General features: G+C 48.2%; 1 protein-coding gene across 1 annotated transcript in view; it reads left to right on the top strand.

Moving 5' to 3' along the window:
- Positions 1–25,491, top strand: part of ARHGAP1 (Rho GTPase activating protein 1) — a 174,675-nt gene that overhangs the window by 22,389 nt on the left and 126,795 nt on the right. The window contains exons 2-3 of the mRNA XM_078684421.1: positions 4,695–4,876; positions 8,138–8,236. Of these exons, the coding sequence (XP_078540547.1) occupies positions 4,738–4,876; positions 8,138–8,236 (238 nt within the window). The 5' untranslated portion in view covers positions 4,695–4,737. The remainder of the gene's footprint in view (positions 1–4,694; positions 4,877–8,137; positions 8,237–25,491) is intronic.

The raw sequence follows: 25,491 nt of genomic DNA, 5'->3' as shown, positions 1-25,491 counted from the left end.
GGTACTCATAGAAGAGGTGAGGTGAAGAGAGCGGAGATGGAGGTACTCATAGAAGAGGTGAGGTGAAGAGAGCGGAGATGGAGGTACTCATAGAAGAGGTGAGGTGAAGAGAGCGGAGATGGAGGTACTCATAGAAGAGTTGAGGTGAAGAGAGCGGAGATGGAGGTACTCATAGAAGAGGTGAGGTGAAGAGAGCGGAGATGGAGGTACTCCTAGAAGAGGTGAGGTGAAGAGAGTGGAGATGGAGGTAATCGTGGAAATGGAGGTAGAAGAGGTGAGGTGAAGAGAGCGGAGATGAAGGTACTCGTAGAAGAGGTGAGGTGAAGAGAGCTGAGATAGAGGATGGAGGTACTCGTAGAAGAGGTGAGGTGAAGAGTGCGGATATGGAGGGTGGAGGTACTCGTAGAAGAGGTGAGGTGAAGGGAGTGGAGATGGAGGTAATCGTGGAAATGGAGGTAGAAGAGGTGAGGTGAAGAGAGCGGAGATGGAGGTACTCGTGGAAATGGAGGTAGGTGAGGTGAAGAGAGCGGAGATGGAGGTACTCATAGAAGAGGTGAGGTGAAGAGAGTGGAGATGGAGGATGGAGGTACTCGTGGAAGTGGAGGTAGGTGAGGTGAAGAGAGCGGAGATGGAGGTACTCGTGGCAATGGAGGTAGAAGAGGTGAGGTGAAGAGAGCGGAGATGGAGGTACTCGTGGAAATGGAGGTAGAAGAGGTGAGGTGAAGAGAGCGGAGATGGAGGTAGAAGAGGTGAGGTGAAGAGAGCGGAGATGAAGGTACTCGTAGAAGAGGTGAGGTGAAGAGTGGAGATGGAGGATGGAGGTACTCGTAGAAGAGGTGAGGTTTAGAGAGCGGATATGGAGGGTGGAGGTACTCGTGGAAGTGGAGGTAGAAGAGGTGAGGTGAAGAGAGCTGAGATAGAGGATGGAGGTACTCGTAGAAGAGGTGAGGTGAAGAGAGCGGATATGGAGGGTGGAGGTACTCGTAGAAGAGGTGAGGTTTAGAGAGCGGAGATGGAGGATGGAGGTACTCGTGGAAGTGGAGGTAGAAGAGGTGAGGTGAAGAGAGCTGAGATAGAGGATGGAGGTACTCATAGAAGAGGTGAGGTGAAGAGAGCGGATATGGAGGGTGGAGGTACTCGTAGAAGAGGTGAGGTGAAGAGAGTGGAGATGGAGGTTCTCGTGGAAATGGAGGTAGAAGAGGTGAGGTGAAGAGAGCGGAGATGAAGGTACTCGTAGAAGAGGTGAGGTGAAGAGTGGAGATGGAGGTACTTGTAGAAGAGGTGAGGTTTAGAGAGCGGAGATGGAGGATGGAGGTACTCGTGGAAGTGGAGGTAGAAGAGGTGGGGTGAAGAGAGCTGAGATAGAGGATGGAGGTACTCGTAGAAGAGGTGAGGTTTAAAGAGCGGAGATGGAGGATGGAGGTACTCGTGGAAGTGGAGGTAGAAGAGGTGAGGTGAAGAGAGCTGAGATAGAGGATGGAGGTACTCGTAGAAGAGGTGAGGTTTAGAGAGCGGATATGGAGGATGGAGGTACTCGTAGAAGAGGTGAGGTTTAGAGAGCGGAGATGGAGGATGGAGGTACTCGTGGAAGTGGAGGTAGAAGAGGTGAGGTGAAGAGAGCGGATATGGAGGATGGAGGTACTCGTAGAAGAGGTGAGGTGAAGAGAGTGGAGATGGAGGTTCTCGTGGAAATGAAGGTAGAAGAGGTGAGGTGAAGAGAGCGGAGATGGAGGTACTCGTGGAAATGGAGGTAGGTGAGGTGAAGAGAGCGGAGGTGAAGGTACTCGTAGAAGAGGTGAGGTGAAGAGAGTGGAGATGGAGGTACTCGTGGAAATGGAGGTAGGTGAGGTGAAGAGAGCGGAGATGGAGGTACTCATAGAAGAGGTGAGGTGAAGAGAGTGGAGATGGAGGTACTCGTGGAAATGGAGGTAGGTGAGGTGAAGAGAGCGGAGATGGAGGTACTCATAGAAGAGGTGAGGTGAAGAGAGCGGAGATGGAGTACTCATAGAAGAGGTGAGGTGAAGAGAGCGGAGATGGAGGTACTCATAGAAGAGGTGAGGTGAAGAGAGCGGAGATGGAGGTACTCATAGAAGAGGTGAGGTGAAGAGAGCGGAGATGGAGGTACTCATAGAAGAGGTGAGGTGAAGAGAGTGGAGATGGAGGTAATCGTGGAAATGGAGGTAGAAGAGGTGAGGTGAAGAGAGCGGAGATGAAGGTACTCGTAGAAGAGGTGAGGTGAAGAGTGCGGATATGGAGGGTGGAGGTACTCGTAGAAGAGGTGAGGTGAAGGGAGTGGAGATGGAGGTAATCGTGGAAATGGAGGTAGAAGAGGTGAGGTGAGGAGAGCGGAGATGAAGGTACTCGTAGAAGAGGTGAGGTGAAGAGTGGAGATGGAGGTACTTGTAGAAGAGGTGAGGTTTAGAGAGCGGAGATGGAGGATGGAGGTACTCGTGGAGGTAGAAGAGGTGGGGTGAAGAGAGCTGAGATAGAGGATGGAGGTACTCGTAGAAGAGGTGAGGTGAAGAGAGCGGATATGGAGGATGGAGGTACTCGTAGAAGAGGTGAGGTTTAGAGAGCGGAGATGGAGGATGGAGGTACTCGTAGAAGAGGTGAGGTGAAGAGAGCGGATATGGAGGGTGGAGGTACTCGTAGAAGAGGTGAGGTGAAGAGAGTGGAGATGGAGGTACTTGTAGAAGAGGTGAGGTTTAGAGAGCGGAGATGGAGGATGGAGGTACTCGTGGAAGTGGAGGTAGACTGTGTTTTCCAGCTGTCTCCATTGTTGACTTCTCCTCCATGTACCTCTTCCTCCCTCCTCTTCAGTTGTTCAGTGCTTCCCTAGCCCTGCCCAGCTTTCCTTGTCAGCTGGGTGCCCCAGCCCCTCTCGCTGCCCTCCGGTGTCTGTGCTTCCTTATATCCGCCTCTCCCACCCTCTGGTGGCCTGGCGCGAGTCCCCCCCCCTCCCACCCACCCTCCGTCGTCAGCGGTGCCTGCAGTGCAGGAGCACACAGATCCGGCTTGGACACCAGGTGCTGAGAATAAATATTGAGTTTATTGACTGAGGGCAGAGAGGCTCTGGCGAGACTCCAGCTGCTGCTGCCGCTGGCTCCAGCTCCTGTTTGGAGCAACACGGAGTGAAACTAAAGAAAGTAGACGTCAGTCAGTGAAATGTCCTTTATTCGGCTCAAGTAGCCTTACAAGTACATCCGCAATCGAAATACATTCAAAACCGTTACAAAATAGTTTGTTATACAGTACAATATACGAGTGACAAAACCCCGAGCCCTCTAAACCCGACCCATACAAAGGTCTCCATACAAAGGTCCACTCTCACAACAGCCGGACCTTAAACCCTTCCGGATGGGGCCGCTGGGCTGACGGGTATTTCGAGTCCCTATCGAAGCATCCATTGGCGGCGTCAGGAAGCTGAAGAAATTGATAAAAATTACATAGCACTAGGAAGATAAAACCCTCTTAGGGGTTAAGCCTGTGACACAGGAGGGTGTTGCAGCTTTCTTCAGGACCTGCAGATGAGTGCTGCTGCTCAAACGTGGCAAAAGACATTAAAACATATTCATGGCATATACAAAACCATCCAATAATCTCATGGGGCGCCAACAGGTGACGCCCCGTGGTATCACTGGAGGGATCAAAAGTGCTCAAATCAAAAGACATTAAACATATTCATGGCGTATACAAAACCCTCCAGTAATCTCATGGGGCGCCAACAGGTGACGCCCCGTGGTATCACTGGAGGGATCAAAAGTGCTCAAATCAAAAGACATTAAACATATTCATGGCGTATACAAAACCCTCCAGTAATCTCATGGGGCGCCAACAGGTGACGCCCCGTGGTATCACTGGAGGGATCAAAAGTGCTCAAATCAAAAGACATTAAACATATTCATGGCGTATACAAAACCCTCCAGTAATCTCATGGGGCGCCAACAGGTGACGCCCCGTGGTATCACTGGAGGGATCAAAAGTGCTCAAATCAAAAGACATTAAACATATTCATGGCGTATACAAAACCCTCCAGTAATCTCATGGGGCGCCAACAGGTGACGCCCCGTGGTATCACTGGAGGGATCAAAAGTGCTCAAATCAAAAGACATTAAACATATTCATGGCGTATACAAAACCCTCCAGTAATCTCATGGGGCGCCAACAGGTGACGCCCCGTGGTATCACTGGAGGGATCAAAAGTGCTCAAATCAAAAGACATTAAACATATTCATGGCGTATACAAAACCATCCAGTAATCTCATGGGGCGCCAACAGGTGACGCCCCGTGGTATCACTGGAGGGATCAAAAGTGCTCAAATCAAAAGACATTAAACATATTCACGGCGTTTACAAAACCCTCCAGTGATCCCAGATCTTCTGTACAGGATCCAATGTCAGGGCTGATGGCTGACCAGGGCATGCATAGCCTACAGTCTTGCAGAGCTGGAGGTGCTCAGAGTGCAGGCTCCCAGGGGTGTCTGCCTCCTTGCTTCCAGGCTGTGCGGTGACACAGAGCCCCATCATGTAACTTAGAGTGTTGTGACACAGGATCCTCTTTGAACCTGTTATACTGTTGTGACTGTGTGTGGTGGGGGGTGCAGCGCGGTGGCGCAGCGTACCTGGCCCCATGGAGGGGATACTTGACTCTGCTCACTGTGGATTTCCTTTGCCTGAAGCGCCTCTCTTTGCAGTTCCCCATTGTAGGCTTTGGTCTTGGCATCTGGAGACGGCAGCATGGCCAGCGACCCCCTCACGGACCTGCAGGATGACCTGGGCTCGGACAATACCAGCCAGTCCCTGGACCAGCTCAAACTGGCATCGTTGGACGACAAGAATTGGCCACAGGACGATACTCCTGAATACCCAAAGCCAGGTATGTCATTTGGGCCTTCGGGGACACCAGCGACATGCTGTGGTAGAAGGAACCCTCTGAGGTTTCATTTGCGGGCACCAAGGTCCAGAGGATGGGTTGGATGTCACCTCAGCTTATCGTAGCGCAGGGCCAGGGTCTGTTGTATGGCTAGCGCAAGTAGGGGTGCAGCCCCGCATCTCTTACCCCCATGGCGCCAGTGTACACCCCCTCATCTGCAGTCACTGGTACTGTCTGTCAGTCCCTGCCGGGCTGCAGAAACTGCTTCTACTTGCTGTGGGCACCATGCAGCCATAGTAGCTGATCCCCTTCATACCTGTGGAAGTGGCAGCACCCTTCTCTGCTGCAGCCAATGCTTAGGTTTTAAAACCGAAGGCTAGGTACCTATCGCCTTGACTGGAAGAGCTTGTTGATCTCTGCTGATTGGGCTCTTGCAGTGGTACAAGTCACGTCCGGCCCCTTGGGGCTGAGGTTGCCTCTCCGCTGCCCTACATAGAAATTCAGCAGTTCTAGTTACCTGAGCTATTTATAATTTTCACCTCCTGCACTGCTTATGACCTCACATATTGCATCACCCATGACATAGTCAGTGACATCACAGATGACATCTCAAATGGCATCATGCATGACATCACTCATGACATCACCCAGCTAAGTAAACTTCAAAATACTTCATAAAACATAATTTACATTTTTAAAATAAGAAAAGGAGGCTGGTGAGAGACGTACGACAGAAAGCACACTATAAACTTAGTAACTACTACACTCACTTATCACCCAGGAGGGAGTTCTCAGTGGATGGGCCTCTCTCTTCTAAACTGCTACTTTGAGCGCTAATGTCCAAAGTAAGATATCTAACTGTACATGCTAGCCTATTGCAAATCACAACAACACCATTTGTCAACCTAGATAGAGGTTTTAGTACAGACGTCAATTTTACACAAACCACTACAACACACATCTAGTAGAGAGCTCTTAACAGGCAGGCCACTGTGTCGCAAACCAATAGGAAATATATTCTTCCCCCTGGAGAAAGGTGTCAGCAGAGAGATCAGTCTGTTGCAAACCACCACTACACTGAGCCATCACTCTGGAGAGAGGTCTGTGGCAGATTAATTAATTACGAACCACTATTACACTCATTCATCACAAAGAAGAGAGGTCTAGGCAAAGTGGTCAGTATGTCATAAAACAAAGCTATACTCGGCCATTACTGTGGAGAGAAGTCTCATTGAACAGCTTAGACTGTCGTAAAGCACTACCATACACGTACATCAGCAGGGGACATGTGTCAGCCTAGAGGCTAGTTCACTCATAAATAGTACACCTACTTTACAAACGGGATTAGAGTTCAGGTGATATATGTTAGAAATACTAATACAAGTACAGAAAGAATAGTATTTTGACTTATGCAGTAGCTCAGTATATATCTTACAGTGTCAGAAACTTTTACCAAACACTCCCACTCACTGGATTTCGTCAGTGATGTCGCCAGTGATGTCACTGACCATGTAATCAGTGATATGACATGAGATTATAAGCAGTGCATTGTGGGGCCGTAAATTATAGTTTGCTCAGGTAACTGTAACTGCTGAATTTCGATGGTTTTTATGTGTAAAATCTAAACCCAACTATAACGTCCCTGTAACCTTTGTATTTTTCAGTTAATTTCTGCGGTTGTTTAACTTCTATTTCCCAACTATAACATCCCTGTAACCTTTGTTTTATTTTAGTGAATTTCAGAGTTTTTTAAAAATATAAATTGTTCTACAATTTGACCCATAACTTCAATTTACTCATCTACATTTTCAGAAGTTTATAAACGCATTTTATTTAGGCTTCCATTCTTATTATATATTTAAAAACTAAAAATGACATAAATTAAGGTAAGGTAATTTATGTAGTCTTTCTACACCCGCAGGTTCTGCGGTGGATCCACGGACCGTAATGCTTAAAAAAACATATTTAGACCATATTATGCCCATGAGGGGCCCCTCACAGACTCCTCCATCAGTCCCATGGGGTCAGGGTACCTCTACCTCGACCTCTTCTACTCTTTTACATTTTATTTTCCCTTCTGGGAACCGAGTCCCAATGCACAAAATGGCCGCTGCAACCTTCCTGTCATGCTTGCGGCCAGTCAACTGATCCGCGTCTCTAGATATTTATACATCTTTTTACTTTAATAACTCTAAAAATATTGATCAGATTTACACCAAATCACAAGAAGCATTTTTTCTGGACAAATATCTATATTTCTGCCAATTTTGGTGTACCTCCTTTCAACTGTTCGGGCTGCAGTCGTGTCTAAAATCCTTTGGGTGAAATTGCATGAGGAAAACGCCCCCCCCCCCTCCCTCTTTTCCCCCCACTTCCCACTTGATGGATCACCCCCAAACTTTCCAAACACCAGCTTAAGTGACTGGCAAACAAGTTTTGAAAATCCCATGAAGATTCGTCAAACAGCATCAAAGGTATTATATAAAAAACGCTGTTCCTGTGAAAACTAGGTTCTAACTATAAATACTTACTGGCGACCACTAGTAGGATGGAGATATGTATATAATATATATTGTGTGTGTATATATCTGTGTATGTATATATGTGTATGTATATATGTGTGTGTGTGTGTATATGTGTATGTGTATGTTTTGATTTTTAGGCAATGCTTTATTTCATGCAGTCAGTGCCTTCAAGCAAAAAACATTCTCAATCAAAATGTGCATTGGCAAAGTCATGAGGTCATCAGCAGACACTGCTGATGACCTGTTGACGCCTCCAGTGCCTTGCTCTGTACTGTGCATTGCACCTCCTTCTGTTGTGTGTATTGTCTTCTCATGAGCTGTTCAGCATATTCTGGCACGATGCAAGGTGGTGCTTCTGTGCCATGCAGCTCTCATAAGCTCCACCTACCCTTGTTGTGTAGCCTTTCTTTGACTTATGCACAAAGTCCCCACTTGTGATGTGAGGCAGCTCCATATGTGGTGTGCATTGTCCCGCCTCCCTCATGTGAGCAGCATCTCTTCCCTCTCCTCTGTTAGTCTGTGTCCTTTTCTTCTCTGATCTTGAATATCATCCCCTAGCCTAGTAAGCTGCCTCCTGTGCTGTAGGCTGCCTTCTCTGCATGCTCTCCTGTGCTGTTCAGTGCCTCTCCTCTGCGATATAGTAAGTGGGGAGTGGTTCTGCACCTCGAATATAATGTAGTGCCCAACTCTCCTAGGCTCTCTGTTGTGAATTTACACATTTTGTTTGTGTTCTCTGCAGCCATCGTAGAACCCAAAGAATCACCTGACCCCAACACCCACCTGCGTTGGGATGATCCGTACTATGACATCGCACGACACCAGATTGTGGAGGTGGCAGGTAAGGCTGATTTCCGCACTCCGCCTTTAATGCCAGTGTGCCTTTCTCTTGGGTGAATGCCTGCCTGAGGCTGGTTGTTTGCCCTGAAAGAATGTCTGGCTGTGTGCCCTCATCAAATCTCCTGACGAGGTGTGAAGAGTGTGTGAGTCTTTACTGACCTATGTCAAAAAGAGCAGCTGTGTATGTGTGAGCCATCTTATGTGCTGTGAGCAGCCCCACTGTCCTCTATACTCGGAGAGCTGACTGTGAGGTCTTTTCTGTGTCTCTAGAGTCTACTTAAGCGTGAGGCCTTTCCCCGATCTTCCTAGATCATCTGGTGCTGAAGCTCTCCCCCATACCTTTATGCATTGACTGTGCATGTTTATATGTTTTTATCTGTGTGCTCTTTGTAAACCAGCTGCAGTGACTGTATCACGAAAACCTTGAGTTGTGTACTTCGTTCTGTCTTGCGGTGATGGGTGTTTGTAAATAGCCCATCAATATTGTGGCCTCCAGCCGTGTGGTTTTGAAGGTGAGAGGTTGACCTAAACCAGCTTCTCTCAGTGTAGTAAAGCAGTGTGTTCTAGGAACAAGCAGGGATTTGGCCCATTTAGCCAGTTAACAGGAGGGTTTGGTTATGTGACACCAGTATTAGATCTGTCCTGTTTTGGAATATAATAAAGGCGCCATGTTTTTTTGCCAGTTGTAGACATAATGGCGGTCAATTGTACATTATTGTGTACCTAGAGCCATTTTACTGATGTCATTTGTAAAAGCTCTTGAATGTATGAATATATCTGCAGGAAAAAGTAAGATCAGCATACTCCCACAAGGGAACTAAATGGTCAGTAAATTCACCCCATTGTGTGCTAATCTGTTCATGAGTCCTCTTGAAAGACACTGAGCTTGGGGTGATAAAGTGTCTGGATTTCTGGACATAATATTCTGAGGGAGGTTTCAAGTTCAAGTTTATTTTACGTTTATTCGGACCGTTGGTCCACAAACAATACATGTCGATAAAAGGTTCATCCAACAAGTTAAACAAAGCATTTCATTAGCACACATAAAACCTACTAAAACATATTTAGTCTAAAAACCTACAATTATCTGATCTGAAAATAGCTATTTATTAAAACTCGTTAAAAAGATATGGGAGGTTTACCAGTACATATGGATCTGACAAGCTCTACAACCGCACCAGATTGTCCTGAATCAAAATGAACTACCTGGTGTAAGAAAAAGATCATCTTTCGTGTCATTGAGTTTTATGAGGACATTCTTTCCTTGTTTAATGTGAAATGAATCCGATAAGCAGCCTTGATGGAGCTCAGCGGCCAACCAGTGCCGAGAGCCAAACCTTTGCATCTGATTAGATCACGATAAGCAAGAAGAACTCTGATGGAAGGTTGTCTACATCCTGTAGTAAATTATTGTGAAATCAAAGTTAATGAATTCCAAATAATAAAGATATATTGAAAAAAACAGCCCGGCCTGTGTAGGTCATAAATCGACATACGCAATGGGTGTTGCCAGTCACGGTAGCCACATTTTTAGTTCATCATGCCAGAGTTTTGCTAAAGCTTGGATGAGATGACAGATTTTGTGTTCTTGTTTTCATCATTAGGCCGCAATGAGCAGCAGAGGGTTGTGTTACCGATATATACTTTTTGCCAAAATAACATATGTTGTTTGTTCCTATTAATGTTTTAACTGACCTCTATGACATTTATAATTCGCAAAACTTTCTATCATATATGCCAAATAAAATGTGTGTCAATTTTATTTTTAACTTTATACAGTATTTGCTCTCCTCCTTTTCTATTATGGGCTATGTAATTTTTAGACTTGTAACTGCAACAAAGATGCAGAGCAAAATATTTCATATTCTTGGGCGTGTAAAAAAATAAATAAAAAAGGACCCTACCTCTTACTTTGCTACTGTAATGTATCTACAGATTCCCTGTCGTCTTCTGTTATCACTTTCTTTTTCATTGATAGAAAGCTGTCCACTAAATGCCTTGGATGGCAGGCTAAAAGAAAGCAAATGTAATAGTAACACCCAAAATATTATAACATTATAGAGTACACAAGTGTAAACCCTTGTAAAGCTAAGACAAGATTCCTTCTTCAGGAATGTCGATTAAAGCTGGGAATGTCTAAAAGACCCCCTCAAGTGGCTTTGGTCTTATGGGTCCCCGGAAGCTTGTTTCCTTCCCAGTACAAGAATTGGCTTGGTAGTTTGGTTTGCCCTGTTCCCATCATGCACTGGGACAGGAACAGACTAATTTGCATATAGCCAAGTTCTGAGCTGGGATGGTGCAGTGAGCTAAAAAACGGTGATGGATCAAGCCCTGATCTTTGGACTGGGTAAGAGTGGACTGCTTAATTCAGGCACTCTGTTCATCACCACCCCCTTTTCTGAATCATTTTGTCCACCATAAGCGTGGAAGGGTATACTCAGATGTGAGTCCCTTGCTCATTGCACCATCAGGATTCAAGCAAGCCGGGCCGAAGACGCCTGAAATGGCAGAAACCGGTCCCCGGAAGCTTGTTTCCTTCCCAGTACAAGAATTGGCTTGGTAGTTTGGTTTGCCCTGTTCCCATCATGCACTGGGACAGGAACAGACTAATTTGCATATAGCCAAGTTCTGAGCTGGGATGGTGCAGTGAGCTAAAAAACGGTGATGGATCAAGCCCTGATCTTTGGACTGGGTAAGAGTGGACTGCTTAATTCAGGCACCCTGTTCATCACCACCCCCTTTTCTGCACCATGTAGTAAGGCCTAGGTCTGCTCTTAGTAGGATAGACCATGCGTTGGGAAAGGGAATGAGGCCTGGAAGGCTTATCTGTCTCTTCGTTAGCCCATAATCTAGTATAACGCTATCCCAGCTCAGTGTGCAGCCCACATCTTCAACCAAGCACTGATCATGGGAGTGTTACCTTGTCTTTCTCTGTCTTGGAGAGGGGTGGGGTCTGAGCTGCCTATACACAAGCTGAGCACTGGTGCTGACAGGTGTACAAACAATCTAACACTCGTATACCCTGATTTTCATGTCTGTCCGTGTGTGACAGTGTGTACCAAACATGTGGTTGATTGCTGGGGTTATGCAGCAACCTCTGGTGATTAGGACCGTAGTCGGGTATTTATGCTTCAAAGTTGTGGCATTGTCTTTATTTTTTATGTTACTTTTTGGGTGTACTAAATATTTCCTGTACATTTCTTTCCTTGGAGAGTATTTGAAAACACAACATGTTTCAAAAAAGACTACCCATTTTTTATTGGGGGCTAAGAATTCCTTCCCACCTTATCCCATTAGACTGGGCTTTTGGCCTGGATTTTCTACACACAAGCCTGTGAGATCTCTCAAATACGCCAATGAAAAGCTGACTTTTAAATGAAAAACTCAGGATGACCACCCAGAGAACAAGTATTGGGAAAGGCATTAGGTCTCGCTTACGAGAGGTATTGGCTTTGTGAATGTCTTTTAGCCATGTTGTATAGCTGCATGGTGCTGTGCAGTATTGGTGAACGTTAAGCAACAAATTGGGAGGGGGCTAGGCACGGGTGGGGAAAAGCAAGAAAGGAGAGCATACGGTGGGGGGGAGACGGTCTGCAGACAAATTCACTTTTATGCAGTGCAGCAAATAAAAGAAAAAAGTAGCTCAAAGTGCGAGCAGTGGAAGGACACTGGACAAGGAAGCAGTAGTTGGGCCATGCTCCAGGGAAAGGACAAATACACAAAGAGGATGTGAAGCTGGCACACGCTGACCAAAGAGAAGCAAGGTAATGAGAATGACTACCTATGCTAAGCAACGGGGGGGGGAGGGTAGCGGCCCCTAGTAAGCAAAGAAAATATCTCGCAAGTGAATTGCATGAGCAGTCTCAGTGTAGACCTAAAGATGGAGAAACCTATGCAGCAGTTGCAACAGTAGTGGGCGCAAATGCTGTTCCTCATCAAGCCGACATGGAGGTGATACATTATCTGTCAAAGGGAGTTTCTTCTACACATGGTAGGAGAATGCTATATGACTAGTCCAGTACAGATGGTGGGGGAAACTTCTTCAGGTCATGACCTGCTGGTTACACTAGGGAAAGCAGCGGAAGCCCACAGGAGCACAATGGGATGGATGAACGCCATATTGAAGGAGACACAAGGAGGTTAAGCAGCTTTGGAGACATGCTAGGTAGGATCTTGGAGGATGGACTGTACCACTTGGACTGGGAGGATAAGACGAAGAAAGCCAGAGAAGAGAGGCAGGATTTTTTTTTTTTTAAGATCACAAGGGAGTAGACAACACATTGGTTTAGGTGAGAAAAAGACCCACGATAGGGTTAAGTTGTGGTAGCATGAATGGGCTTCATTATCCAGATATATATTTTGAAACTGTATCTTTAATGTGGTCTTTTTTTTTTTTAAGCTCCTACACATGACTGATTTTCTTCTAGAGTGCGTGAATGACTTTCCAGTGGGCGACTTGTGCAAAGGAGAGTTGTAGGTCCTTGCTTCTGATACAGCCGTCTGCCTTCTGTTTCTGATTTGAATTCATCGGTTTGGCATGGGCGTCTTTAACCAATCTATTAAATGGGGGTGTACCAGTGGGATGAGCTTGAGACGTTCATATCCCGCAGACTACGAAGACATCTGGTAGTCTTCATCTCAGGAGGGTAGACTGCATTTTACGGAGATCAGACGACCAAGCCAGAAAGAGTTGCCGAAAGTCACTTTGAAGTGGCCACAAACACCAGTGTGGAACCCTTTGGGAACACCATTGCGGAACTCCTAGGGGACTAGAGTGTGGAACCCCTAGGAAACACCAATGTTGGAACCCCTAGGAAACACCAATGTTGGAACCCCTAGGAAACACCAATGTGGTACCCCTAGGAAACACCAATGTGGCACTCCTGGGAAACGGGAGTGTGGCACTCCTGGGAAACGGGAGTGTGTCACTCCTGGGAAACGGGAGCGTGGCACTCCTGGGAAACGGGAGCGTGGCACTCCTGGGAAACGGGAGCGTGGCACTCCTGGGAAACGGGAGCGTGGCACTCCTGGGAAACACCAGTGTGGAAACCCTAGCCACCCCAAGCCCTCGTATAATTCTGCGTATTTCATGGAGATTTGGGAATGGAACAGATCTAAGATTAAAATGTTGAGTGCCCTGCATTTGGTATTAAATATGGGGCTACTTATGAGTATAGTTTCAAAGTCCCTATGTCTTTGCTTATAAGGGTGGTTTGTTCGTCTCCAGAATCGCAGCAAACTGGGCCTTTTACTTTCTTAAGAATTTCTGGTCTCAAACGTCCGGTTCATCTGTCTGCAACTACCACTCTGGGGGGTGTGCTTAGTCTGCTTTGGTGTTAGTTTATTCAGCCTGCAGTCAACTATTCTCTGGAAGAGCACAGTTCTAGAAATCTGCAGCCAAGTGAAGAATTGCTGTGTGTAGGATCTGCTCGGGCCACATCTGTGCCAGCCAGAGAATACAAGGTCGAGGGCCCATGTGGTCATTTAAGCACCATTTCAAAATGTGGAATGCTACATAAAATCCACACTGTAATACGTGGAGTGTTTGCTATTCTGAACCGTTCCCTTCCTTCCACTTCCAGGTGCCAATGTCAGTAGCTAGATTTGCGAAGGTAAAATATTTCCTTTTCTCTGGCAAATGCCTCGTCTGTTGTTACTGCATTATCTTCTTCCCTTTGCAGAGCCAGCCTCCCCTCTCCTTTGCCTTCTCCTTTGAGACTGCAAGTCATGCTGGTTCTTGCTCTTGCTATCTGGTTAGTATTGTTTCAGTTGAAGTTTCTCAATGAGATTTTCACTTGAAATTCAGGTGCCCTCATGATTCCAGCTATACCATCTACTGGTGAAACCATAAACACAAGAAACCCAACAAGCAGCAATGAAGTCCCAGCCCATTCCCTTTGATTTGCTGCAAGAAAACCCTGTGGTATTCTTCTAAGTGTGTCGCGGCACGTTGAACCAGAGGCTCCAGAGTGTGCAAATATCCGCTGTCTAAAGCCAGTGCTAACAAACTGGGAGTTAGTACGATTCCCTACTGAGGGGGTCACTGGCTGATCGTAAAACTATCCTCTACCCTTCCCTCCAAGGACTACACTTTCAAAAAGCACCAAATTGCCAACCCATTGAGGACCAGTTGAGCTCCACTGAGGACCGCGCCTCTCGACCAACCGGCCGCATCACCAGTGATTGCATCAGATGATTGTTTGATTTGTCTTTGTAAAGCGTTGACACCATAAACTCTAAGTAGTGTTTGAGCTGTACGAGTATCCCGCTCCTTTGTCGACTCTCTTGCCCTGGATTCTGCAGGATCATCGTCACTGCTGGTAGAACAGCAGCCACTAGAAGATTCCTTCCCAAACCTCTCCTCGCTCTCTTTAGGTCCTTGTCCTGCTGACATCCGTGCTCTGCGGTGTCACGGTATACACTGAAGTAGGTGGCTGGCAATGCATATTGAATTTCTGCTACTCCTTGGGGCTAATTTTGCATATTTTATGACTTTAGTCAAACCGAATATTGAGCAACAAAATATTGCTGCTTTTCCCTCCGGCCAGAATATTTAAGTGGTTCTTATTTCCAGATTGCTCCTGCAAAGTTGAGAATAAGTGTCGCAAGGTGTGAAGCATTGGAGAAGGGGACCTTTGGGGACCATGTTCATCAGTGACAGTGGATTAGCTGTGTCCAGCCGAGATGGGAGCGCTCCTATAGGGTGGTATGCGTCTAACTCTGTTTGACTCTGAGTGCGGACCCTCTCAACCTCTAACGCAGGGTCCGGGAGGTCATGGAGGGCTTTGCGTTTCCCTAAGGACAGGACCGTCCCTGTCCACGTTAGTGATTTCCTAATGGGCATCTATGCTCATGGTCAAAGTATGGAGATCAGATTCATTGCACAAGTGACTCTGCTTATGGGCGCAGGCAGGGCTTTAAATGGGGGAGGGGCTGTGGGGGGCTGAGTCCCCCCAGTTTTTTGGGGGGGGCCTTAAAAGGGGGCTCTAGGGGGCTTTATTTTCGAGCCTCAAAGGTAGGGTGAGCAGACGTCGCGGTTTTTGTTTGATGTTATTAGTGTGGGTAACATGTCTTGATAGTGAAATACTGCCAATTTCGTTTTTCACCATTGAAAGGCTATCTTGCCCATAGGATAACATGGGTTATGCTGTGTAACTTGTTTACCTGCATATCTTCCCATAACGGCAAGATCGACATATGGAATCTGGTATCCCTGAGCTCAGAATTTAATAACACATCCTTTAGTGAAGATGGTTTTAAATAAAAAAAAAATTTTTGGGTTTCAACAATGTTTTTTTTTTTTTTATAAATCTTTTTATTATTGAATAAGCCAGAAAAACCAACGGCAGATGCCTTACATCATGGAGTAAGCAACAATTATACAAACATATGGCGAATAATAGACGGTTAATCCCCAAGGTGATACCTGAATCTCAAGATGGAAATGGCGTGCAATCGTATAAAATACAATAAATATCAGTCCAACCGTATCGACATTATTCACAAATCCACCACCCTTAGGCACAGGATTTTAAAAATACGGAAATTTCGAGTGGCAGGTAAGCGTAACACGATAGAACAGTGGGCAAAACAACGATCGCTACCAGCTTGCAGCAATTAAAGGCAATACATTGTAGAAAATCTCGTAAACACAACCACTCCTAGGACCCGTCTACCCACCAAGCAGGATAACCCCTCAGGAAGGCACCCAATATCAGGATATTAAATCGGATTTTGAAACATAAAAACAAAACAAAGACAATACAAAAACACCCCTCCCCCCTCCCTGCAACCCTGCATATGGCTTTCGCCTAACCCCAACTAGCAGTGTGCCTGTCGCCCCATCTAACTAATACCAAAAATAGTAAAGTGGAGGAGGAAGTCTTCATACAGGCTCCCGGTCTCCCCTCCCCCCCTGCCAGAAATAAACGACACCTGCGTTGTAATCAAAAAACGTTTAGGAGATACTGGCGAAACCAAACAGGGGAAGTTGCGAATACCGCCCAGGCTCCCGCATCAATAATGGTAGCAAATCCCGTGTCCATTGAAGTCATAATATCAGACCCAGACAGTCAAGCTCATCCCTGGCCCTTCCGATCTTTCATGCGAACTCCTACCGGTAGAACCACCGCAGTAACAGGAGAGTCAAAGTGCCTAAGGAGTTCCAAAAAATTGCGACTGGAACAAGTCAAAAATGTTAGATCTTTAAGAACCCCAATCGCACAGAAGTACTCCCCGCCGACAGTAAGTCTCGATATTGCTCCCTCCGAAAACGTAGTGAAACTGCATGGGAGGGAAAAGATGTTAACTCAATCCAAAAGTCACTAATGGAGGTCTCCAGGAGTGGAAAATCGAGTGGTTCCACCTCAATCGGTAGCAATGTTGGGTGTAGCGATCTTTCCGAAGTCTCGAGTTTGCAAGTATTTATTCGAACACTGACCGAGGGCATCAATTCTTCTTTCCGCCCGGGGCCCTCATCCACCGTTAAGATGTGCATCATGGGGAACTAAGCTCGTTTCAGATCTTGTAAGGGATCAGAGTCCGGTCGCAAACGCCCAGTCTCAACTGCAGCAATCATTTTGTGGACGATGGCTTCCACTTGCTAGTGAAGTGCCCCGATGGCGGCCAATACAGTCCTCCGCGACGGTACACACTCCGTCCGACCCATCTCCTCTCGTTCGATTTCAAACGTAGTCTTTTACCCCAGAGGGCCGGGTGTCTCCGGGGGAACAGGCAAGAGCGGACGGCAACGGACGACCCCAACCCGTCGAACCCAGGAGGCGGCAAGACGAGCCTCTGGGACGGGGACCCCGGCCCATAGCCACAGACGTGTCTTGTCACCGCTCCTTCATTGTCAACCAGACCACATGACCGCCATCGAGAACAGGCAAGGATAACCTCCACTGCGAGAGACCGGACCCTGCCTGAGTCCCACGGCCGATGTTGTTCAACTGAAACCCGGCTGGGCCAGTACTCGAGGCCCCAGCTCACAAGCTGGGCTAGGACGAGAAATGAAACACAATATAACTCCGTCAATCCAGCCGGTAAAAGTTCCGGGATTGCACCATCAGGCTCTGCAACGCTTCATCCATACGGAGGTCGGGCGTGAAATCAGGATATATGACAGGATTATCCAGCCAAAGAAGGAGGTCCTCCTCCCGGTTTCAACAATGTTTATTGCAATTGAACAACCTTTCATAGCTACAATGTGCCTACAACCGTGGAGCCAGCAGCGTTCAACATTACGGAACAGTGATGAAACACACGGCTGATACTCCGACATCCCAGGGGCTGGGCAGCAAATATTTCACACTTCGAACTCCACACAAAAAGATTGTATCACGATAACAGGAAAAAATAAATTAATATTTCCAATAGTTGACGAATTCTGGCTTCGTCAATAGTCCCAAAATAACATTTTCTTACCTACCCCCGCCCCCCCAACTGCACACATCCGCCCATATGCTCTACATCTGTCTGTGATAATTGATCTCGTGATATCCAATTAACAAACTATAACTGTCTGATGCCCATAAACACAAGGTGTACTCATAGTCTGGTACCGGTTCTACAATGGACATTCTATGCCCCCCTACAGCCTACCCCACAGCCACCCACCTGCAAAGCATACAATTCAAACATCTGAATCAGCGTCCACATATGCGCCCCTCGCTGCCAACCACACCACATATGGCTCCCATATATCTACTGGCCTGGAGCGACATGGCTGTAGTTCCCAATATCTGGTCAGCTGATCCTTACAATAAGTGACAGTACGCAGCCATCCAGAGACCGCAGGTGGCCTCTCCCTTTTCCAATGTATCGCCACCTGACGCTTAGCCAAAAGCAACAACATCGTCACCAACTTGCGAGAGCCCTTTGGTATCTCCTGAACATACCCCAACAGTGCCACAAGTGGAGTGGGTGGGACAAGAGTGGCGGCAATATCTCCTATGTGCCTGAGCACCTCTAGCCAAAAGTTAGCTATCCCCCTGCAGGACCATGCCAAGTGTAAGAATGTTGCGTCTTTGCCTCCACAACGCCAGCAATTGGTGTCCGCGCGTAGATTCATACGCTGCAACTGTACTGGCATGTGGTACACCCTATGCAGGTAGTTGAAATGGATCAACCGAAGCCTGTAATTCGGTGACAAGTGTTCCAGCTGCGTACAGCAATATGACCACTGTTGGTCTGTTATTGGCGTTGCCATATCCCTTTCCCAGTTGTCCTTTGACGTGTATAGTGCTATGGGAGATGTCTTCTGCGTTGTACTATATATGTGTGTAATCAGTTTTTTAGGAGAGGAGTTGGACAAAATATTTTCTAACGCAGGTAGGGCTTGTGGTTCCTGAGGGTATTCTTTGTAATGGGCTTTACAGGCTGCTCTGAGTTGATAATATAGTAGTGTGTCTGAAAGCGAAGGCGTCTGTTCTCTACACATGTGGTTCAGTGTCAGGAATGTGGCATCAGGATAAAGGTCTCCACCTTTCTCCAACCCATGCGCTTTTGCCCGCAGAGTGGTAGCCCTGTCTGTCATAGGGGTCAGCAACGGGTTTCCACCCAGAGGCATAGATGGTGCATACAATTCTTTTACTCCCGCTCTCTTCGCTAAACCACTCCACGCCCATCTAGTCGCCTCCACTGAGTCTATTTCACCAGAAGGTCGTTTGTAGTGCTGATACACTGCCGCGTGTATTGGAAGTGGCGCAGCTTTGTCCATTTCATTTGCAACATGCGGTTGGAATGGTGTCGGGTGATGCCAAAAGTGAAGGAACTGCGCCTGCGCGCTGTATGCGTATAACTCAAAATCTGGGGCATCCAACCCACCCTGTTCGAAAGGGAGCATCAATAAATTCCAGGAAACGCGAGGCTATCTACCCGCCCATACCAGCTCCAGAACAGCCGTTCTTAAACGTCTAAAGAAGTGTACTGTAAGTGGCAGTGGTATATTTACAAAGAGATATAGCAATTTAGGAAGCAGGACCATTTTTGTAATTGCTATGCGCCCCAGTAGTGAGAGGGGGAGGTGCTTCCATCTCTGTATCTTGGAGTCAATCCAGTCCATAACCCTACCATAATTATCCAGCCACAGGTCCTGCGTGGATCTACTAATGACAATACCCAGGTAACGTGTCTCCGACTCCACCCACTGAATGGGGTAGTCCGTATCACAGTGTGCTGTCTCATCTGTGAGTGCAAGGACTGTGGATTTAGACCAGTTTATTTGAATCCCCGTGAGACCTCCATACCTGATCACTTCTCTCATGAGTGCATTGAAATTGTCTTTTGGGTCCACCATATAGATGGTCATATCATCCGCATACATTGAGATCAATAGGCCCCTAGATGTAAACCCAATGCTCCTATGCGTATGATGTTGGCGCTGTCTCGCCGCCAGTGGTTCAGTGGCAATAGCGAAGTGTAGCGGCGACAAAGGACACCCCTGCCTCGTTCCACGCGTTCTGGCAAAGGGGTCCGATACCTGTCCATTTATTCTCACTCTCGCTCTTGGACTGGAATATAAAATTTGTATTTGCTGTATGAAAGGGAGGCTAAGACCCATACGAGGCAATAGCATAAATAGAAATTTCCATTCCAAGGAGTCGCAGGCTTTGGTGGCGTCCAAAAGGGCCGCCACTGCCTGTACGTGAGGCCCCAAATAGTGTAGAACTCCGAACAACGTGCATAAATTGTGCGACGTCGCCCTACCAGGTATAAATCCGGACTGGTCCGGGAGCGCTATTTTCAGAAGAATAAGTTGCAGTCTATTCGGCAAGAGTTTTGCGTATATTTTCGCGTCCAAATTTATAAGTGACAGAGGTCTATAAGAGTCTGGGGAAGTGGGGTCCTTATCTGGTTTTAGCAATGTGATGATCATAGCTTCTTTTAAAGTGGGGGGGGAGCGTGCCTGTCTCTATTGCTTCCATATACACCTGGAACAGCCGAGGGGCCAACAGGTCTGCATATTCTTTATAAAATGCAGCTGTCAGGCCCTCCGTCCCTGGGGCTTTACCTGCCGGCATACTACTGATCACTTGGCGTATGTCTTCGACCGTAATTGGTAGGTTCATATATTCCCGTGCCCCATCATTGAACCACGCGAGTGCCAATGTATCTAGATAAGTCACAATTTCATCTTCCGATGGGCACACGGAAGTTGAATACAGGTTCTGATAGTAGTCAGCCATTGTGGACAATATATGCCGTGGTGTCCTAACTACTTTCACATCAGCTGTCTGCAGCTCCGTAATATAGTCAGCGCATTTCGGTACGCGCAGCAGTCCCGCTAGTGTCTTCCCCGCCCTGTCGCCGATGGTTTTTAAATTCTAAGTAAAATAGACACAGTGAATATCGTCAAGGGTTTCTGGAAATCTTGCAGTAGATTTCTAAGTAATGTAAATAATTTTTACATGTTTTTTTTAAAGTGTTTGGTGTTTTATGGCTAATACTTAATAAATATACTTTTTTGCCTATTTTATTATCCTTTGCTGGATGCGACTTCATGATTTTCTTAAGCACACAATGCTAGTTATCTTGATTTAGACCACGGCCCTTCTCAGGCCACACCACTTTAAGAAATTTGCCACGCCCCTTTTAGATCACCCCAAGTTTTTTCCCCCCACTTAAAGCCCTGGGTTCCGGTGACATTGATACTGACTGTGGTCATGGGTAAACACATAGGCCCTCAGTCATGTCAACAACGCTTCCTAGGCGGGAATGTTCTGAATAGATCTTTATTTATTTAAGGAATATATTCTAGAAGTTTGGTATGTCTCGAGTTGCCGTTGTAAAGTTTGCCTCTATTAAATTATTGTAATCTGGTTGTTGGTGTGATGGATACAAACTCAACCTGGGTTAAAGCTTTTCATGTAAACCTGTCTCCCCTACAAAGCTAAAGTCCAGGCCCCTTCAAGCTGAAGGCGGGAATAGGGAGCTCCAGTCCGTGCTCCCATTGGCGGACCCCCATCCAGGGTCATCCTGAAGTAATCGAAGGGTCCCGAGGAATCTCCGCAGGAGTGTATGACCCCCGAGGAGAGAAGAGTCCAGCCGCCCGGCCGAGAGTGCTGCTGGGGGAGCTGGGGCGGCTCACTGCCATCGAGACACGGGGCTGCACGGAGAGGCGAGATGGCTCAGTGAGCTGAACCGGGAGAGTCTGAAGCACCGCGTCCCCCTCGGGCCCTGGGAGAGCTCAATGCCGGACGAGCAAGGGGCGTGCACGTCCCGAGCATGAAGACAGTGTGGCTAAGGGACCAGTAGCCAAGCATCCCTCATGAGCCTCACCGTGTACGTGGCTACATCCTTCAGCTTCGTCGTCAATTCCAGTGCTCTTGTGTCCCGTAGCCAAGCAGTGTGGGAGCGGAGGAGTTGGGCCTTACTGCAGCCTCAGCATCAGCCACCCGCTGCCCAGGGGGATCCGCCAGTAAGATGCGACTCCCCAAATTCCACAGCTTTGATCAGGGTATGCAGGAGTATGCAGGCTCCTCTCCGCTGGGCGCCTTATGTAATCCTTTACAAGCTGTAGCCCCGGCGCGTCCCCCTGGGAAGGTCTCCAGGAAAAAAGATTCAAAACCATAGGAACAGGTGGTCGACAGCCTGAGAGGCCCAGAAACAAGGGATGATAGCCGCACTGCTCATCACGAGCCCCTGCCTACACTCCAAGACCTACTCAAAGCCATCGAGACTTCAAGGATGGCCATGGAAACTAAAATGGACACCCTCAGAGAAGACCTGGTGCTACTGAGAGCAGATCATACGCAGTTGGCAGAACGGGTCACCACAAATGAGTGACATAATCGGAATGAGAACCAAGCTGTCCACCGCAACAGAGACGGGCGGAAATGGAAAAACGGGTACACACCCTGGAGCTCAGCGTGGAGGATGCCGAAAACAGCCTAAGAGTCGTGGGCCTCCCTGAAAAAGGACCCTACGGTGGACCAATAATCGAACCCTCCTGGACCCCCTAGTAAAACCGGAGTGGAAGACCGGGGCAAATCCGTATCTGAGAAGGCATTTTACTTTGTTTCCCAATAAGTGGATTTCCTGGAGCATCAGAATATCCGCTTAGTATCTTTTAGCTTGTTGGAGTAAAGCGCCACGCTTTATTTTGTCTAATGCCCCTCTGACCATTTGGAGTCCGCCCCCAGAAAGCGCGTGGTCTATCTATAGGATTCGCCATGGGTGGCCTAGTGGCCATTTATGTAGGTGTGTAGTGACAACTGGGTGGACAATTGCAGTGAGAATACTCAGTGCAGCACATAGAAGAATTAATGCTTCCTTAACTCCCACCTACCCTCCTCTATACCTCCATAACAGATGAAGTACCTGCCGCAGCTGGAGTGTGGTGTGGATCCCAACGGGAGCCCACTACCCCTGCCAATGCATCCCCCATATCCAGCTCATGAACATCAGGCGTTCCCCTAGACTATAAACAGTCTGGTAATGGTACTAGCCCTCTCGTTTTGTCCTCACAACCTAGATTTACTCATTCCGTGACCTCCTCCTAAAATAGCTAAGAAGCCTCCATTTCATGAGGGGGCGCTGAAGCGTCTCTATTGGATTTGCTGCGTGATTTGGAGCGTCATGGTGATCTCGATTTTCTGCTTCCTTTTATCTTGGGCTTTGATTGTCTGTTGATTACGTCGCTTGAGGATGAGTCCGATTTCATACAAGGATTTTAACTGTTTCATCTGACCAGGCAAAAACTTCCTCCGGTGTTGCAAAGAACAATGTACGGGACTGGTACACCACTCTCAACCTAGCAGGATACAGTAGTGTGTAGGGGAGTTGCAGGTCCCGAAGTCGGGCTTTAACTGCAGTGAAGGATTGTCTCCTCTGCTAAACCAGCCTCGTATAGTCCGGTAATATCAGGATTGTGCTGGCTGCATAAGTAAGAGACCCTCTTTATTATGAACAGGTGTGAGAGCGAATCACAGAGGAGCCAGTCCACGAGCCACTGAGTTAAGAAACATTCCATATCATAGCCTTCACACCCCTCCGGCAAGCCCACAAAGTGCAGGTTATTCCTTCTGGCCCTGCCCTCTGCATCCTCGACCCGAAATGCCAGTCCTCTCGTCAATGTCTCTGGGGTAGTCACTTTCTTTTGCAGGGTGGTGACTGTATCTTTAACCCCTGCCATCCTTGTATCGGTCTCTGTTATGTGCTCTACGGCATTGCGCAGGTCCTGTCTGATTAGCGTTACATCAGAGCCCATCACTCCTATCTTGGCATCCAGTGTGTCCCTAGCGTGCGTGATGGCCGCCATTAATGCTGCTTTATCTGGCATAGCTCCCGCCGTGCTACTCTGGTCCGACGTTGGTGCCCAGTGAACCGATCCAATGTGCTCTGTTTAGAGGACCCCCCAGGCACCTTATCTCTTGTCATGTTGATGTACATCAGGTAGGGCCACAGCGCCAGGCACGGCACCCCGGTGTGTCCGCCTGCCAGCTCGCAGACCGCGCCTCCTCCCCGCTTCCAACTGCGTCAGGGTCGCCCGCGGGCTGCAGGTTATTTTCTCGGCTGGCAACGGGCTGGGTACGGGGCGTCCCACGACGAGCCGCACCGGAACCTAGCCCGGCCGCTTCTGTGAGCCGTCGCAACCCCTAATGGGTGCCCCGCTCACTACCCTGTCTCTGGTCCGGGTTCTTCAGCATCACGGGCTGGGTCCAGATCAAAATTGGTGCCAAGGGAGAGGACGTACGCCTTCTCGATAATCCGATTCTGCTGGGTGTTGTGAGCCTATGGATTGCCCGCCATGCACTTCAGCCACAGCCCCTGCTGCCCTGTGCCCAGTGGGGCACACTGATGTATACGCTAGGCCTCAGCTGATGCCCTCCTGCAATGGTCGGACCACCGCTCAGCACCCGGCCCTTGGGCCTTCTCCCTGCCGTGTCCTGGGCCGCAGCACTGACCAGGGGCCCCCACCTCCGCTCTAATCCAGGCTCGGCCCTGCAGCACACCGACACTTGTCTCCGTGGCTCACACAGCTGTACCTCCACTGCGCCGTCTGCACTCGTCCGCAGCCCGAGCCAGTCTCAGCCCACAGGCTCCCCGCCGCCGTGATTCTGTTAGGCCGCACCTCCGGAGAGCCTTATTCCCTGTGGTCTCGCCCGCTCGTTTCTCGGCACTCCCGCTCACGTCAGTCACTGCCCTCGACTGGCGCAATATCAGCAGAGGTCCTCGACAACTTTATGGGACCGATTGGGTAGGATATTTTACTGGGGTGCGGGAGCTTGCCTACAGTGCGTCCACCATTTTGGACCGCTAGGCCATGCCCTCTTAAGTTTCACTTTTTGGTATCTGTTGCATACCTGTGCAAAGTTCGGATTGGAGAGAGTTACTCACTTGTCTTGGGGTGGGGGAGTTGCAGGGGTTATACCATTCTGAGTTAGGGACCCTGCAGGGAGCTTTGGTTATACACTATGGGGCTGATCGCTAAGAGGAGCCTTGCTGATTGCCGCTCGAGAAACATCCGCATGCAAGGAGGGATGCTTAGATGGGGTGAATAGCAGCAATGGGCAGTAATGTGACATATAACCTTTTGTCCTGGAATGTCCGGGGAATGCACACTATGCAGAAGCAGCATAAAATATTCTTCCATCTGAATAGGAGAGGGGTTCACATAGCCCTGCTGCAGGAAACCCATACCCTGACCTCGGAGGGAGCCATAGGTGGTGGGGGCAGACATACTACTCCTTATATCCAGCATTTGCTAGGGGACTGTTGATCTGGATAAGAGCAGGAGTCCCCTTTCAACACACGGGACTCAAGACTGACCCGGAGGTCGGTACCTAATAGCCACGGGCAGGCTGGATGGCCAAGATGTAACAATAGTTAATCTATATGGTCCAAATTCAGACCAGTCCATTATCCTGGGGGGAGATTTTAATTGTGTAACGGACCCAGCACTTGACCGCTCTCATCCCCCCCACTTCGGGACTCCCCGGTCTATAGGACGGCGAGGGCCTTCAGAGAGTCGCAGTCCAGGTAGGGGCTGGTGAACTTGACTGCTCTCATCCCCCCACTTCGGGACTCCCCGGTCTATAGGACGGCGAGGGCCTTCAGAGAGTCGCAGTCCAGGTAGGGGCTGGTGAACTTGACTGCTCTCATCCCCCCACTTCGGGACTCCCCGGTCTATAGGACGGCGAGGGCCTTCAGAGAGTCGCAGTCCAGGTAGGGGCTGGTGAACTTGACCGCTCTCATCCCCCCACTTCGGGACTCCCCGGTCTATAGGACGGCGAGGGCCTTCAGAGAGTCGCA

This window comes from Lissotriton helveticus, chromosome 3_2 (genome assembly GCF_964261635.1).
Source record: "Lissotriton helveticus chromosome 3_2, aLisHel1.1, whole genome shotgun sequence".
NCBI classification, from domain to species: Eukaryota; Metazoa; Chordata; class Amphibia; order Caudata; family Salamandridae; genus Lissotriton; species Lissotriton helveticus.
Note: the sequence above shows the minus strand (reverse complement) of the source record. Positions and strands in the feature narration are given on the sequence as shown.